This window comes from Phodopus roborovskii, unplaced genomic scaffold, assembly GCF_943737965.1.
Source record: "Phodopus roborovskii unplaced genomic scaffold, PHOROB, whole genome shotgun sequence".
In the NCBI taxonomy this organism is placed as follows: Eukaryota; Metazoa; Chordata; class Mammalia; order Rodentia; family Cricetidae; genus Phodopus; species Phodopus roborovskii.
Window position 1 is genome coordinate 7,238,532 of NW_026125391.1, and position 13,857 is coordinate 7,252,388.

The window sequence follows — 13,857 nt, forward strand, 5'->3', positions numbered from 1 at the left end:
GCCATAGTACCGAGCTGGTGGTGTCGGGATTGAAACACTTAACAGAGCACCACAGAAGTGAAGAGGAAGCTGTTGCTGTTCATTATAGACAGTACTGGATTTACAGACCCAAGCCAGGGGATGGGCTAAGCATAGGCGGATATCATGCACCACCCACACCTGGGGTCAAGGCATGGGCACTGCACACCGGAAAGTTATGAGAACAACCTTGTTTGATCAACCTGGAGAGCACGGGAGTTCTACAGCTGGGTGGGGAGGAAGAGAACTGTAAGGGACAAGTACTTACATTTCCCAGCACTCAACTCCTTTTTGGCATCCCCTGACCTCCAGCCAGCACATTCTGAGGATCGCTTTGGGGTTCCTGTCCTACTTGACCAATTTCTGTCTCCTGTTCCCACCAATGTGATTGAAGAGCTGAATTACAGCAAAACTTCATGGGACTGTTTCGGACACTCCCTAAATTGGCTGAATCTCATCATGTCTCTAACACCATGACATATCCATCTGGTATACCCCACATATGGACAGAAAAAGGAAATAAACTCTATTCCAGGAAGTGCCTAGCCATTCCTAAATTTCTCTGTGTCCATCTGGACCTCTGATATGCAAACCTTAACTGATGACTAATCCTAGTGCTATTAAAGTTGCTCATGGAGGGTTATCTAAAATCCCAATAATATGAGGCTGTACTCACTCCTTGTGTGTATCTGTTTTTTCCTTAATAAATTCCAACTTTTCTATACTTTGCTATGACTTGTCCTGCAGTATAACTCAAGATCATAATGACAACTGAATAGAAGCCTCTGTGGACAACTTCTCAGACTTTATAGATAGTAGCATGGGCTTTGTCTCTCACTGCTGGTGACAGTGACATTAAAGTGTGTACAACACTTTGGGGAATGAATTTATCAGCATTCAAATATAGGACACCAGAACATGCCACCCTAAAATACAATTTTTAGAGACCGGAATATACTATTCCACAATATGCTAGGTTGACGTAAAGCTTATTTTTAAAAACAGCAAATACTGAAAAATACCTGAAAGCAGTGAACAGTGAAGTTACCCTTTAAAGGAAATTCCCAGCAGTAAGGGTGTCTTCAGGTCTTTTCCAGGAAGGTCTATGTCACAAACAACTCTTACCACTGGAAGGCAAAAAGCTACATCTGCTTTTTATTTTTGGCAGTCAGTACTAGGGATACCAAAGCTTCATGAACTCTAGGCAAGCCCTCTTGTCACTAGTTCTGTGCCCTAGCCCCTTGTTGTTTAGTGCAATTCCTTGGTCATCTCCTATCACTAGTCACTGGCCTTTCTACCCACCTCTTTTTTCCTTTACTTTCTTTCTTCCTTTCTTTCTTTCTTTCTTTCTTTCTTTCTTTCTTTCTTTCTTTCTTTCTTTCTTTCTTTCTTCCCCTGTCTTTAGCTGAAGGCACTTCAGCTTGCTTAAGCTCGATGTCTGAACCATTTCTTTGTGTTAACTCATTTTTTCACTGGATAGCTCCCATGTGAACGTGAGGCATGTACGCTAGCAGCCTTCAGTTTGTTACTTGTCAAACTATCTTCTCTTGTGGCAGTTCCTGCTCTCTAAGTAATTTCTCTGTAAAGCTTGTTAAGATCCAGGAGGTTTGCTATGACTAAATAATCTTAAAGGCAGACTAGTTCCTTAATACAGGAAATTCTAAAGGGAGTCTCCTTAAGACCCAAAGTAAACAACTCAGGACTCAGGAAGTTCCTGAAACTCACCAGGTGCACAAGGTCCCTCCTCTCCCCCAAGGTTCTATGCACAGGAAGATCTTCTGAGGAAGCAAAAAACAGGTGAGTTGTCTAAAAGAATCTACAAACTGTTAGGCTGCCTGTAAACCATGCAATGAAGTTTAAGGCTATAACTTTCCTGATGGGCAATAACCCCTGCTGGGGTGGATATTATTCCTTTGTGTTATTCCTATTCCTCTAGACAACCCCTCACCAATAAATTCATTGGTTCACCAAGCCAGACTTTGGTGGTGTCCTTACCGGTTCCCTAGGTGGGATGAACAGGTGTTTGTTCCTGTCTCCCCAGGAATAGTGTCATATAATAGTCCCTGCAAAGAACCAGGGAGAGTACAGCAAACATGCTTTCCTCTCCTATAGAAAATCACATACAAAATCCAGGATTCCTTTGACTTTGCAGTTGCAGTCAGAAAAGCCATTTTTGTGTGAGACTCACTATAAGGAAATAATGCAAAACAGGGACATGCTCTCTGTAAGAAAAGATTCTCAGTGGTGTTATTAGTAGAGCCAGAAATTAGAAACAAAATAAGGTCTGCTAATAGAGAAATGGCTAAATAAGTAGAACATATTCTTTACCTTGCACATGCATGATACAATATACAAATAAATCCTAATACTGAATAAAAAATAAGGGTGTGTTTTGAGGTCTACTGTGACTATAACCATGCCTAAAATACCCACTCAGTGAAAGAAAGCACCAATCTCATAGCTTATGCCTCACGAACATGACTTCATATTCCTTGTTCATTAACATTAGTCTACTCTCCCAGTAATTTCTTGTCCACCAATATAACTATTGTTCATAAAAAGAACATTTCAACAGACCTATAAATTATTCAGTAGAAAGAACCATTTCAAAGTTTAAGAGTCTTCAAAGCTCTTTGCTCAGAATGGAATGTAGTAGCTTCACTAGGAAGTTGCACAGGGTAGATTAGTTTTGTTTTCCACAGTCTTTGCCTGCCTGCAAGGTTTGTTCCTAACTCTCTGTTGTCTGAGTTTTTTGAAATAGATCTTGTGGAACCTGGACTGGCCTGGAACTTATTATGTAGTCCAGGCTGGAATCAAACTCCCAGCAATTTAAGAGTTTAAGATGTCAACTGCTGAATTTGCTTCAGATTTACAGGACTCAGAACAACTGTTCACCTCTGTAACTTTCCCCCATCCCGTAGGCTTTAGTTCAACTCACCAGCTAACAAAATGTAAATTTGAGTTAGGGTTAATTTGTAGAAAACTAACATTTTTTTGTCTTAAAAGTGCTATAGGAGCCAATCCCAGGATGAGGTCCACTGAGACTTCCGGAGAAGGCAGAGTCAGGCTGAGCAAGAACCCCTTAGTGCACAGTCCTCCCACTGCCCCGCCATTTCTTACCTCCTGAGCTCTGTGTTCCTACACTTGCCCAGATGGAGCTCCAAGGTCAGTGCTCTGCTCTTCTCATTAGATGCTATCCTTTGACTAAACCCACTTCTTCCTTACCAATTGTCTCCATGTTGGGAATAGTGCCAACCTAATTTTGGTAATAAGCATTCAGTTTTGCTGTAAACTAATCCTAAACCTGGCTAAGTATGATCTTTATTTACTCTTTATCAAGGCCTTAAACAAAACTCCATAATGTGAATGAATTGTGTTCTTGCTCCTCCGACAATTGTCAAGGTGGGGCTCACTTCTTTGTGGCAGTGAGTAGTAAACTTGGTCTTGCATCAGTCTGGGGAATGAGCACTCCACAGTGTGCAACAGCCTTTGGGCACACTCACAGTAAGAAAACTGTGTCCTCTATCTGAATCCCACTAACCATCTTATGCCTATGTAGAACTGGGTGTGTGTGGTTAAAGTGAGATATATTAGGGAAGGGAATGGTTATCACCATGCCTCTTTTCTTTAACTCCATAAAAGGAAGCCCCAAACAATAACTTGGGCCCTTGAGTAACCTCAAGGTACTTGTGGCTTGTTCAAGTGACTTTCTATCCTGGCTTTGTTTTAGATAAAGTTTCCTTGCTACTGTTTCAAGTTTTGTGAGATCTTATTTTAGCCCTTTGAGTAAGAGGCCAAGAATTTGGGAACATTCAGCCTAGACCCAAACCATTTGTTAATAAATAACTAAAACAAACAAACAACCAACAACAACAACAACAACAAAAAAGCCAAAAGAACCATTTCTGTATGGTTTTCTTATAGAATTAGGAGCATGTTTCAGTATTCATACATTTTGATATAAACCACCCTGTAATGTATAAAGATAACATAACACAGTACAACATGCTATTCTCCTTGTTGTCTTTGGTGGGACAATCAATAACAAACCAGAGAGACACCTACTTAGGCAGGAATCTGAGCTATTCATATTGTAACCATGCACAAAGAGTTAAAATACTTGTAGGCTTAATTCTACTGAAGATGCTCACAAACCTTGTAGTTAATGCTGAGAAGTACTTGGGATACTGACAAAGACCCCCCCCCCAAATGGGTTTTGATGTTTAATAGGACAGCAGTTTTTCATTGACTTACACAAATGTAAATCCATCACAACATGGAGATATCTCATGAAATTAAAAGACAGACTCCAGTTAACAGAAATTTTGCAGCCAATGGACTTTGAATGATTATGAAATATATGACCTTTCATTTTGTCAAAGGCAGGACAAACAGGTGGCATGAAGACAGTTCATGTCACAGCTGGCGAAGGCAGCATTCAGCCACTGCCTTCCTTGTCCACCTGGCAGTTATCTGCTTTGTGTCAAGTTTTCTAATGCAGACAAACTTTGATTTACTAAATTGGCTCTGTTTAAACTAATTAGTGTTCAGCTGCTCAGGTAAATGTTACCTTCTCTACGGGATGGTAACTTACATGATTAACTTTCCAACCTTTGTTCTTTATGGCATGAGTGATCTGTGCTCAGATTCAAACAGCAACAGAAATAGGAGCTGTCTGCAAAGCATACAAGTCTCATGATGATAGAACCGAGGGATTTATGTAGCTGTCATCCTACGTAAAGCCACGCTGACACACTGATGATCAGAATGAAGGCAGAAACATTAAGATTAATCTGATAACTTTATTTAATATTTACCATTCAGCAGCGATCAATATGAACATCTGAACTAACAGAATCTCTTGAAATGTTCTGCTATATAGCTGCTTTAGAAATACACTCACATGATAAAGTCAACTATTCACTGCCAAAAAAAAAAAAAAAGAAAGAAAAAAAAAAAGGAAGAAAAAAATGGCTTCAAGAGCATATAACACTGATTTATTCTGTGCCCAAGCACTAGTCAAGAAATCTACTAAATTACACAGGAAAAGGAAATCAAAGAGAGGCTTTGTTATCTTATGCATGTCATCTCACTTAAGGGAAAGATTTTACTTCTTTAAAACAATGGAAACATGGAGCTTCCTACATACATGTGTATGTGTATGTATATATATTTTAGGATGTGATTACAAACACAAATTGTTATTATCAAATGCAAACGCTAGTTCAAGAAATTTCTAACTGCAAAACCTGCAAGATACAAAGCTAAAATTCATATGTTCCTTTCCTCAATTATGAATACTTTCACTAAACATAAATATTTTTACATATATTAATTTTCTGACATTCAAAATTGTAAAGTCAATATGGCAGAATTATTGTTAAAAGCACATATGTACAAATATTTTCCATACATAAAGTATTTGGCATAATTATAACAATCATACTGCATCCACAATTGTTTGCTTTTATTTTTACTTTTCTTTTTTACACATAATGGTATCTCTTATTAAAATTAACCAGTTATGTACAAAAATACTTGAACATTTATTATAGAAAACCTCTATAACCAGCCTCAACAGCATATACCTGCTGAATGGTTTCATTAAGAGAATATAAAAAAGTGGTCACTGCCTTCCAGATAGCTAGCAACAAAAACAAACACAACTAAACTAAGATGAGCTTCCCAACAGAAGCGGGAAAATATTTAACAGCATGATTTAAAATACAGCTCATATCTATTGTAAATTGAGTGTTATAAACAGTCAGTAAAAGAAAAAAAAAACAAAGATAAAAAATACACTACTACATACAAGGTGCTTTTTCACACTCCTACAACTGCCACATTAGCATTTCTATTCTATCACCATCTAAGATGCTACATTGGCATATCCATGCTAGAATGGTCCACAATCCTCCTCCTCCAACAGAAGGACCATGGGATTAGCTGAGAAGCTAAACTATCCTGGTAAGGATGGAGAGTTTGAAGAATTCTTCATTTTATGCAGGACTGAATGTTAATGCCCTCACCTTCTCAAAGTCCTTTTAATATTCAATCATTGTTAATGTATTTTCACTAAGGTTTTTGTCTTCCTTCACACTAGTCATTTAATACTGTCCTGTATTGATTCCCAAATCCTTGTTAATGGGACACAGTAACTTGTGCCCATTTAATCCTTGAAAGTCTGCTCTTCATCACTGGCACATTTTATATAGGAAATCATCAAGTAAGGAAGCACAAAATTCAAGTAAACACTTCTCCTCGGGGGTCTTTTGCTTAATCTAGCTGATTGGAACTCTGAAAGCAATCTGCACCTTGAAAAGTAATACAGTAGATAGCATGGTGTCAGGGCACTTAAAGATTTAGCAACCAAATCACAAAGCAAAGTTAAAGAATGTAGACAGCTGTCAGACAAAACAACTTCCTGTCCCAATTCCTGCAACCTTTAGGGATCTCATCCAACCAGCCTGCTTTAACCTTTAATCCTGAGGATAATCACTCCTCTGCTCAAGGGGAGGGCCAAATCCATCACCTTAATTACTAGGGTCCTCTTAAGGAAGGGCCATCGTGTTAGGCTGTGTGCAGACACGATCAACTTTCTCAGAGTATCAAGTATTCAGAAAAAGGAATACAGTATCATCATGCACTGTGTCGCCTGACAATATTGTATTGGTTTTAAGATTAAACCACGTTAAAAAAAAAAAAGTGAACATGAAAAGGTACAAAGGAGTCTTTTTCACAATTTACCACTTTCAAATGAGAAACGTTTTAATGAGACTCAGCCATACTTCATGTAACATCTGGCGTTTTAGATCAGTAACTTTTAATATTGTGCAACATTATATTAATAAGCAAAATTAATTCCATTCATTTAAAGAAAGGTCTGAGTAAGATATTAAAGTGCCTACACTAAATGTCTTCTCATCAGACTTATTTTGTAAACGGCAAAGAATTCATCATTGCAGATACATAGAAAAGTGACTTAGAGCTGAGACACCTTGCGGGGAAGGGGCCTGGGCCTCGGGCCGGGCTCAGTCCTTCGGGTCCCATTCTCCAGATGGCTGGATCGTGCAGCCAAGGGCTTGGGGGGCAGGGCAGGTGGCTCGGAGGTGACAGGGATGGAGAGGCTGTGAGGTAGAGGGACAGGGCGCCGCAGAGTCCGCTCGTAGACGCTATAGGGGGGCGGGGTTTTGCTCTCCTTGCGTACTGGCTCCTCCGACCCGCTGAAGCTGGGCATGGGCATGGGTACGGGCACCGGCACCGACTGTTCATTTGCCTGGTTTTCAAAGCCTGAGGTTTCCGACGTGCTACACCGGCTAAGCGACGAGATCCCACTGCTGTAGCTGCCCGACAAGACTGGGGAGTTTGAGCTCAGTCCTGGGGAGTTGTACTCCACTGGAGATGGGGTAAAAGACTGTACAGAGCCCTGCTCCCACCAGAGTGGGGTAATGAGAGAAGAGAGACTGCTGTTAGAGATGTTTCCCCAAACCTGTGTGATGAAGCCCTAGCCTCCAGTGTCCGCTGGCTGGCTGTATTTGGAGATGGAACGAAGCAACTATGACTTCCTTAAAAAGATTTGCAGGGAAATCTGTAGTCCACAACATGCAGAGCAAAGTCCAAGTGAACCTACAGAGAGCAAGTGCCCATCAACCAGTCCTAGAGAGGAGATGCAGGCAAACCAAGCCCGCCAACACCTCTAGCCTCCAGGACTGAGGGAAAACATACCATCTCCACCACCCAGCCTGTGGTAGTCTAGGATAGTTCAAGCTAAGAAATTCCAGATTTAAAGGTAAGTGTTGCCATTTGCAGCAATGAAAATACACCCCAGATGCTCATCTACCAGACCCCACCCTGTTCGCCCAGTTCACCTCACTGCTACATAGGTAAAGTGGAGAGTAGGATTTGGAGGGTCCCATCAGTCCTGTATGAAGTAGGGGAAAAGAGCTTAGAGGGTGTGGCTTGGCCATGTGTCGTGACTGTCAGACAGGGTGCAGAGCCACTTGAGGCCAGATGACAATGGAGAATCTCCACACCTGGGTCTCCTGTGACCCCCCCAGACACCTGGAGCAAAAGCTGCAGACAGCATTTGAACTTTTGCCTGAGATATGAGTTACTAAAAAGGCCAATTTAGTTGGAATTATTTTAAAAAAAATAGGAAAATTTCCACATAAAGCTCCAGATTTATGGCATGTTACAAGAAACTAGGCACTTTGCAGCAACAGCCACCTGTTCTTACAGGGGTAAGGGGAAGCTGAGCAGGGGTTTTCTCCAGGTGAGGTGTGGGTACTTGAGCATACTACAGGCCTTTCCTCCCCACTGTCCAGCCAGTCTCCATCTAGTGTCAGCTATCTGTACTGCTAGCACCTGAGCCTCGCCAAATCCCTTCCTCCCCAGCTCCCTATCCCTCCCCATGTCTTAAGGAATTCCAGTGAGTAGGCTCCACCTGGAAATGCTGCCTATGACATACTCTTTGGGACTTCAAGTCCTATCAGCATGTTAAAACAAACAAACACACAAAAAGCTCACTAAATTTGTTTAGCCAGTGTTTCCTAAACGTAGGTGATAATAGATGATCTTTCTTTTTCTTACTTATTAATTAATGTGTTTAAATTAATGATCTACAGAATAGACTCTGCTATCCTAGGCTAACTTAACCTTGGTGTGTGTGCATGTGTGTACATGCAGGTGTGTGCATGTGATTGTATATGGATGTGTGTACTGAGTGTGTGTATGGATGTGTGTGAGTGCACATGCGTGTCTGTGTGTGTATGTGACTGCATGGATGAGTGTTAGTGTGCATGTGTATGGATGTGTGAGTGTGTATGTGTGTGTGTGTATGGATATGTGTGTATGTGGATATATGTGCATGGGAGTGTGTGTGTGTGTGTGTGTGTGTATGCAGGTGCATATGGAAGTCAGAGGTCGCTGGGTGTCATTCCTCAGGAGCCATCCTTGTTTTTTCTAAGACAGTGTTTCTCTCTGGCCTGAAGCTTGCCAAGTGGGCTGGTTGGCCAGGGAGCACTAAGGATGCTGACTGCATCTCGCCAGCATGGGGATGGGTAGTGCACAACACAGCTGCTTTTCTACATGTGTTCAGGGGACTGGACTTAGTTCCTCATGCTTTCAAACACTTCTGACTGAGTTACTTCTCTAGCCCCTAGCCTCTCTTTTAAAAAGAAGTATGGCAGTAGGCACAAATCCTTCCATTTAATACGAATGTACAGTTAAGCATGATGAATTATGAGATCCATATTCACCTATATTTTTTTTCAAAAAGAGATCTTAACTTCAAAATAAGGCTGGAAAGTCCAGTCATCTGTAAAGGGTCAATCCTAATGCTTTGGAGGTGGAGGGGGGGACCCATTCTAAATAAGATATTGAAGAATATTCCAGGCATAGGAAAGCTTGAAACTTGGGAGTAGTGTGCCCTCTAAAGTAACCTGGAGTTATAACACAAAGTATCACCTCCCCTCTCAAGCTCCATTTATACAGACATGTTTACAGGACTGCCTCTAGCCAGTAAGAATACATGCAGATCCATTCTATAGAGGTCAGTACAGACCAGCAGGCTAACTAGAACTATTTATCAGGAATGTAAACATTTTCCAGCAAGGCTTCCTTAGTCTTTAAGAATTTAATCTCTCCATTACTTATTGTCTTATTTATATTCTGCAAAATGGAATTGGCACTTTCACAGATGACAATTCCATCCCAGCGAATGGGAGCTCTTTGAAGTGGAAGGGCCATACTGCTTTCCTTCCTCACGTCAGCGTGATGGCAAGCAATGGCTTCCAAAGCAAACACTGTCACATGGACTTTCTGATAACAGTTGCACTGCAGAGTGACAGCAAAACTAGAAAATAATTTGCACTTTTCAGCAAAATTTGACATTGGGAATTTTGGCAGCAAAAACCAAGTGACAGCTCTTTGAGGAATCTTCTCTTTTGGTGTTGTCTCTCTGTTTCCATCGGCAACTACCCTGAGCAGGGGGTCACAACCTGTCTGCAAGTGTTTGTGGAGACCAATTTGTCTTTTCATCTCAGCTAGCACTGTCCTATCAACACAGAGGACATTAGGTGTGGAAACCTAAGTCCCTGCTACAAAACCATCTTTTGAACACTTACTCCTCTTGTTTGTTTGCTCCTAGGCTTGTGGTTCTCAACACAAACCTCCTCTAGTGTGCTGACAAGCCTTGTAGCCAGTCCAACTGAGTCTGCAGAGAGGCTAAATAGTATTCTTTGTCTCCATAACATTTTTCCATTTTTGCCATCATGTATTCCATGATCAAGTGTGAGTTTGTAATGTGAGACATCTTTAGAATAAGGTATTAAGAGGACAACTTGAGTTTGGCTTTGCCAAAATGGATGAGGTAGATGATAAATCCCAAAATCATATAGAAGAGTTTTAGTAGATCTTAATTTGTGGTATTCAATCTAGATGTATACATATGTGCTTAATGCAATTCAAATTAAAAGGCTAAGCTGAAATGTCCTAGGAGTTACACTGGAATTATATTTCTTTTCTTATTCAGTAGATTTGCAGACTGTAGTTTGTAAAGTTCTCATTGCTACTATTTGGAGAATTAAACTATTGCTACTACTACTACTACTACTACTAAACAATAAAACAAATCATTGAAAACAACAGTAACAACCAACAAAGAGGGCTACATTCTTGAGTGAAGTTCTCCAAGAGGAAAAATAGACTGCTTTTTTGTGCATTTTCCCTCCCTTTTTGGGATAGGCTCCTTGTCTTGACTATAGGAATGAAGGCACCTTTTTATGTACTTTGGGTGAGATTTCAAGGAAAAATGAACCAGGGCCATTCTTTGGCCCCAGTCTAAGGACAGGCTTGTACCTTCAATGGAGACCGTCCAGCAGGTGATGGAGATACTGATGTTGTGTGTCTTGCTGGTGAAGCTGTAGATGGAGAGAGGACATTTGAATAAAAAAACAAAAAAAAACAAACAAACAAACAAACAAAAACCCAGAGAGATGCACATGCCCTCTATACGTACAAATGTGGGTAGATGAGTTAGTGCATAAGGATCTCCTCGGCAAGCGAAGCGGAAAATTGAGAGAAGAACTTACATGATGCCTATCTAGACTATTCCTCATAGAGGATGGTGTCACCAAGGCTTGTAACTTAGTAAAAAGCTACAAGTGTACACATGATGCTCTGACTTAAAATGGTGGCCCCAAACTGCTCCAATTGCCTTTCCTTTCCTTTTTCTTTTTTGCTGACAAGGTGTCATGTGATCCAAGCTGGTTTTGAACTCCGCATGTATCTGTGGACAACACTGAACTCCTTATTCTCACGACTCATCTCCTGAGTGCTTAGGGTAAGGTTTGTACTACACTTGGCTCTAATATCCTTCTTATGTCCCCCAAGTCCAGATGCCTTACATCACTCAATCTCTTTATCTCATAAAACACTTCTGGTGTGAAGTGACAGGAGTTCCTGGGAGATGGCTGCTGTCATTGGCCTGAGCAGCAATGGGAATATCAAGGCCAACCAGTCAGTCTAGAACAGGCCCATAAAGATATTCAGCATGCCTTCTCTTTCACCCCAACTCCCAACATCCCCAATGCAGATGGAAAACTTGTCCATATCAAGGCAAAAAGTGAGCAGCTTTCCATTGCTCCTCTAATGTCTGTCGTTAGGGCTTCCCTCGGTCCCCTGACTGTCACGTCTCACCATCCCGACAAAGAAGAGTAACTTCTGCTTCTCCTGGGTTTGTCAGGTCTGATACCTGGGACCCAGCATGTGTGGCATTGCTGCTCGGTGTGTCCTTATGGATCAGATCTTGCTCTCTAGAGCACAGCCGCCTTGCAAAAAAAACAGCTTGTGACACAGTCAACAGGGTGAGGGCAAGCTCTACTTCCCAACTCCACACAGTAATTTTGGCAAATGTGAGCTATGCTCCTCCTCTTCCAGCCACCACAACGAGGTCTGTAACTCATGACAACCTACAGAAAAGCTGAGTGAAGGACGACAGACAGTTGCTCAGCTGCACAACACTGACCACAGATGATAACACCAGGACAGACCACGAAAGCAATCAGTACAGAAAGGAGAGCATCCCTGTCAATCATTCTGCTTGGAAGGAGAAGGGTCATTTGGCAATGCCGAGTCCATTATCGCACTGCAGGGATGGGCAGCCTCAGCCCTGCATGCCAGCTCCTAACATCAGTGCCGGGTCTCTGTTCCCCCTGTGTTGTGAGTGCTGAAAATCATGTATGCACAGAGAAACCAGCCCTGATGGAGGCTCTATATCTGCAGCTACTGTGACAGAGGTCAAGGCTTCCTGTCGTTTTTGACTCAGTCTCAGACAGTTGCACAGTCCTGTCACCTAGTGCCCATTCTCAGAGCAATTTTTTTTTTTTTTTTCTGGAAAGGCACTTTCTACATGCCTAAAAAAGGTTCACCAGCATCCTTGTTGTTGAGCTGGAACCAGCCCAGGAGCCCAGATAGCATTGATAATGTTCATTACTTAGTAAGAACTATCAATGTTACTGTTCCTTTAAAATGCCTTTCAAGTTCACCTATTCAGGGGCACAACTATGCCTTTAAACTACAGACTACCTGAATGTACATGTATCCCCAATGAAATACAAATAAATGATGTGTCCTCGTTCCCACAGTCAGACTGATACACCAATGTGATGATTAATAAAGTTATTCCTTGTTCTGTTGAACCCTCTCATGTGCCTTTCAGAAACTATCCAAAGGATGAACAGCTACAACACAGCATGCCCAGCCTAGAAAAATCTGTCAAGGGAACAGTACCCTATTTTCTTTGGTTCTTAGGCCAGCTATACATCTATAGCTCCAGCAGACATAGGAAAGGACTGACAAGATCTGATGACTGGAAAAAGCAGCCAGATAAAAGCAGGAGGCCTCTTTTAAAACTGCTTCCCATGCAGGTTGCCAAGCAAGTGGTGTGCTCCAATGGAAAGCTGGCCTTTTCCCATTAGAAATGTATAAAAGTTAATTTTGTCTCCGTGTTTCTCCTCGGACCCAGGGCCTGGCTGGAAGTTCCCCAACCATCTTCAGCACTCACATGCTAGTGAGTAGAAGAATCACGTGACTAGCTCAGTAAAGTGCTGGTCTCAGCCTCATTTCAGGTTCAGAAGACCTGAGGTGGGCTTGAGGACAGGATTCATGAATCACAGTTACAAGAAATGCAGGTTCATGTGTCAGCCCCTTAAGCATCACTACTGCTGGATACAGGCCTCTCAGAGCAGCAGCCAACCTAGGATGTGAGAAGCTGCTCAAAGCCACTGGGAGCTGGTTCTTTCTTATATGGGTCAGCTGGAAACACTCATGTTATTGTTGAAGATTCAAGGAAGCAGCTGCGTTAGCAGAGATTGGTGCAAGCAAGGTTCAGAGGGAGTGCGAGTGGCCCATGGAGCAAGAAGGGTTGAGCATGGCAATGGGAGGAGATGGCCTGGTCAAAGCCCATGGGAGGGGAGGGGCTTGTTAGGGATGGACTGTTGTCTGAGTGTGTGACAGAGGTGCAGGTGCAGGAACAGAGGCAAGCACTAGAAGTGACTTACACTGCTAGCAAGACTTTTTTTTTTTAACCTCAGAAACCAGATGCCTACCTTTCTCTGAGGAATTCAGGGCAAGTTGAAATACTCAATATACTTATTTTATGAAAGTGATTGTTCAAATGCTTCAAATACCCACCAGTCTGTGTGGGCCTTGGAGGGACAGGGGGAGAAATAAGTTTCCCACCGTCCGACATGTTCTTGGCTTCCTTCCCACTGTCCAGGCTCCAGCTGCTAGGGGTGGGATTCACAGCTGGAAGGGAATAACAAAGCTAAAAACACAAGA

General features: G+C 42.0%; 1 protein-coding gene across 4 annotated transcripts in view; it reads right to left on the minus strand.

The window, feature by feature from the left end:
- Positions 1–4,800: 4,800 nt before the first annotated feature.
- The window catches only part of Dock4 (dedicator of cytokinesis 4), a 396,469-nt gene continuing 387,412 nt past the window's right edge, over positions 4,801–13,857 (minus strand). For 3 of the 4 annotated variants that reach the window (XM_051175069.1, XM_051175068.1, XM_051175067.1), the window contains 3 exons: positions 13,711–13,824; positions 10,876–10,937; positions 4,801–7,444 (listed from right to left, as the gene is read on the minus strand). In XM_051175069.1, the coding sequence (XP_051031026.1) occupies positions 7,001–7,444; positions 10,876–10,937; positions 13,711–13,824 (620 nt within the window). In that variant the 3' untranslated portion in view covers positions 4,801–7,000. The remainder of the gene's footprint in view (positions 7,445–10,875; positions 10,938–13,710; positions 13,825–13,857) is intronic. The other variant, XM_051175070.1, reaches the window with a different exon arrangement.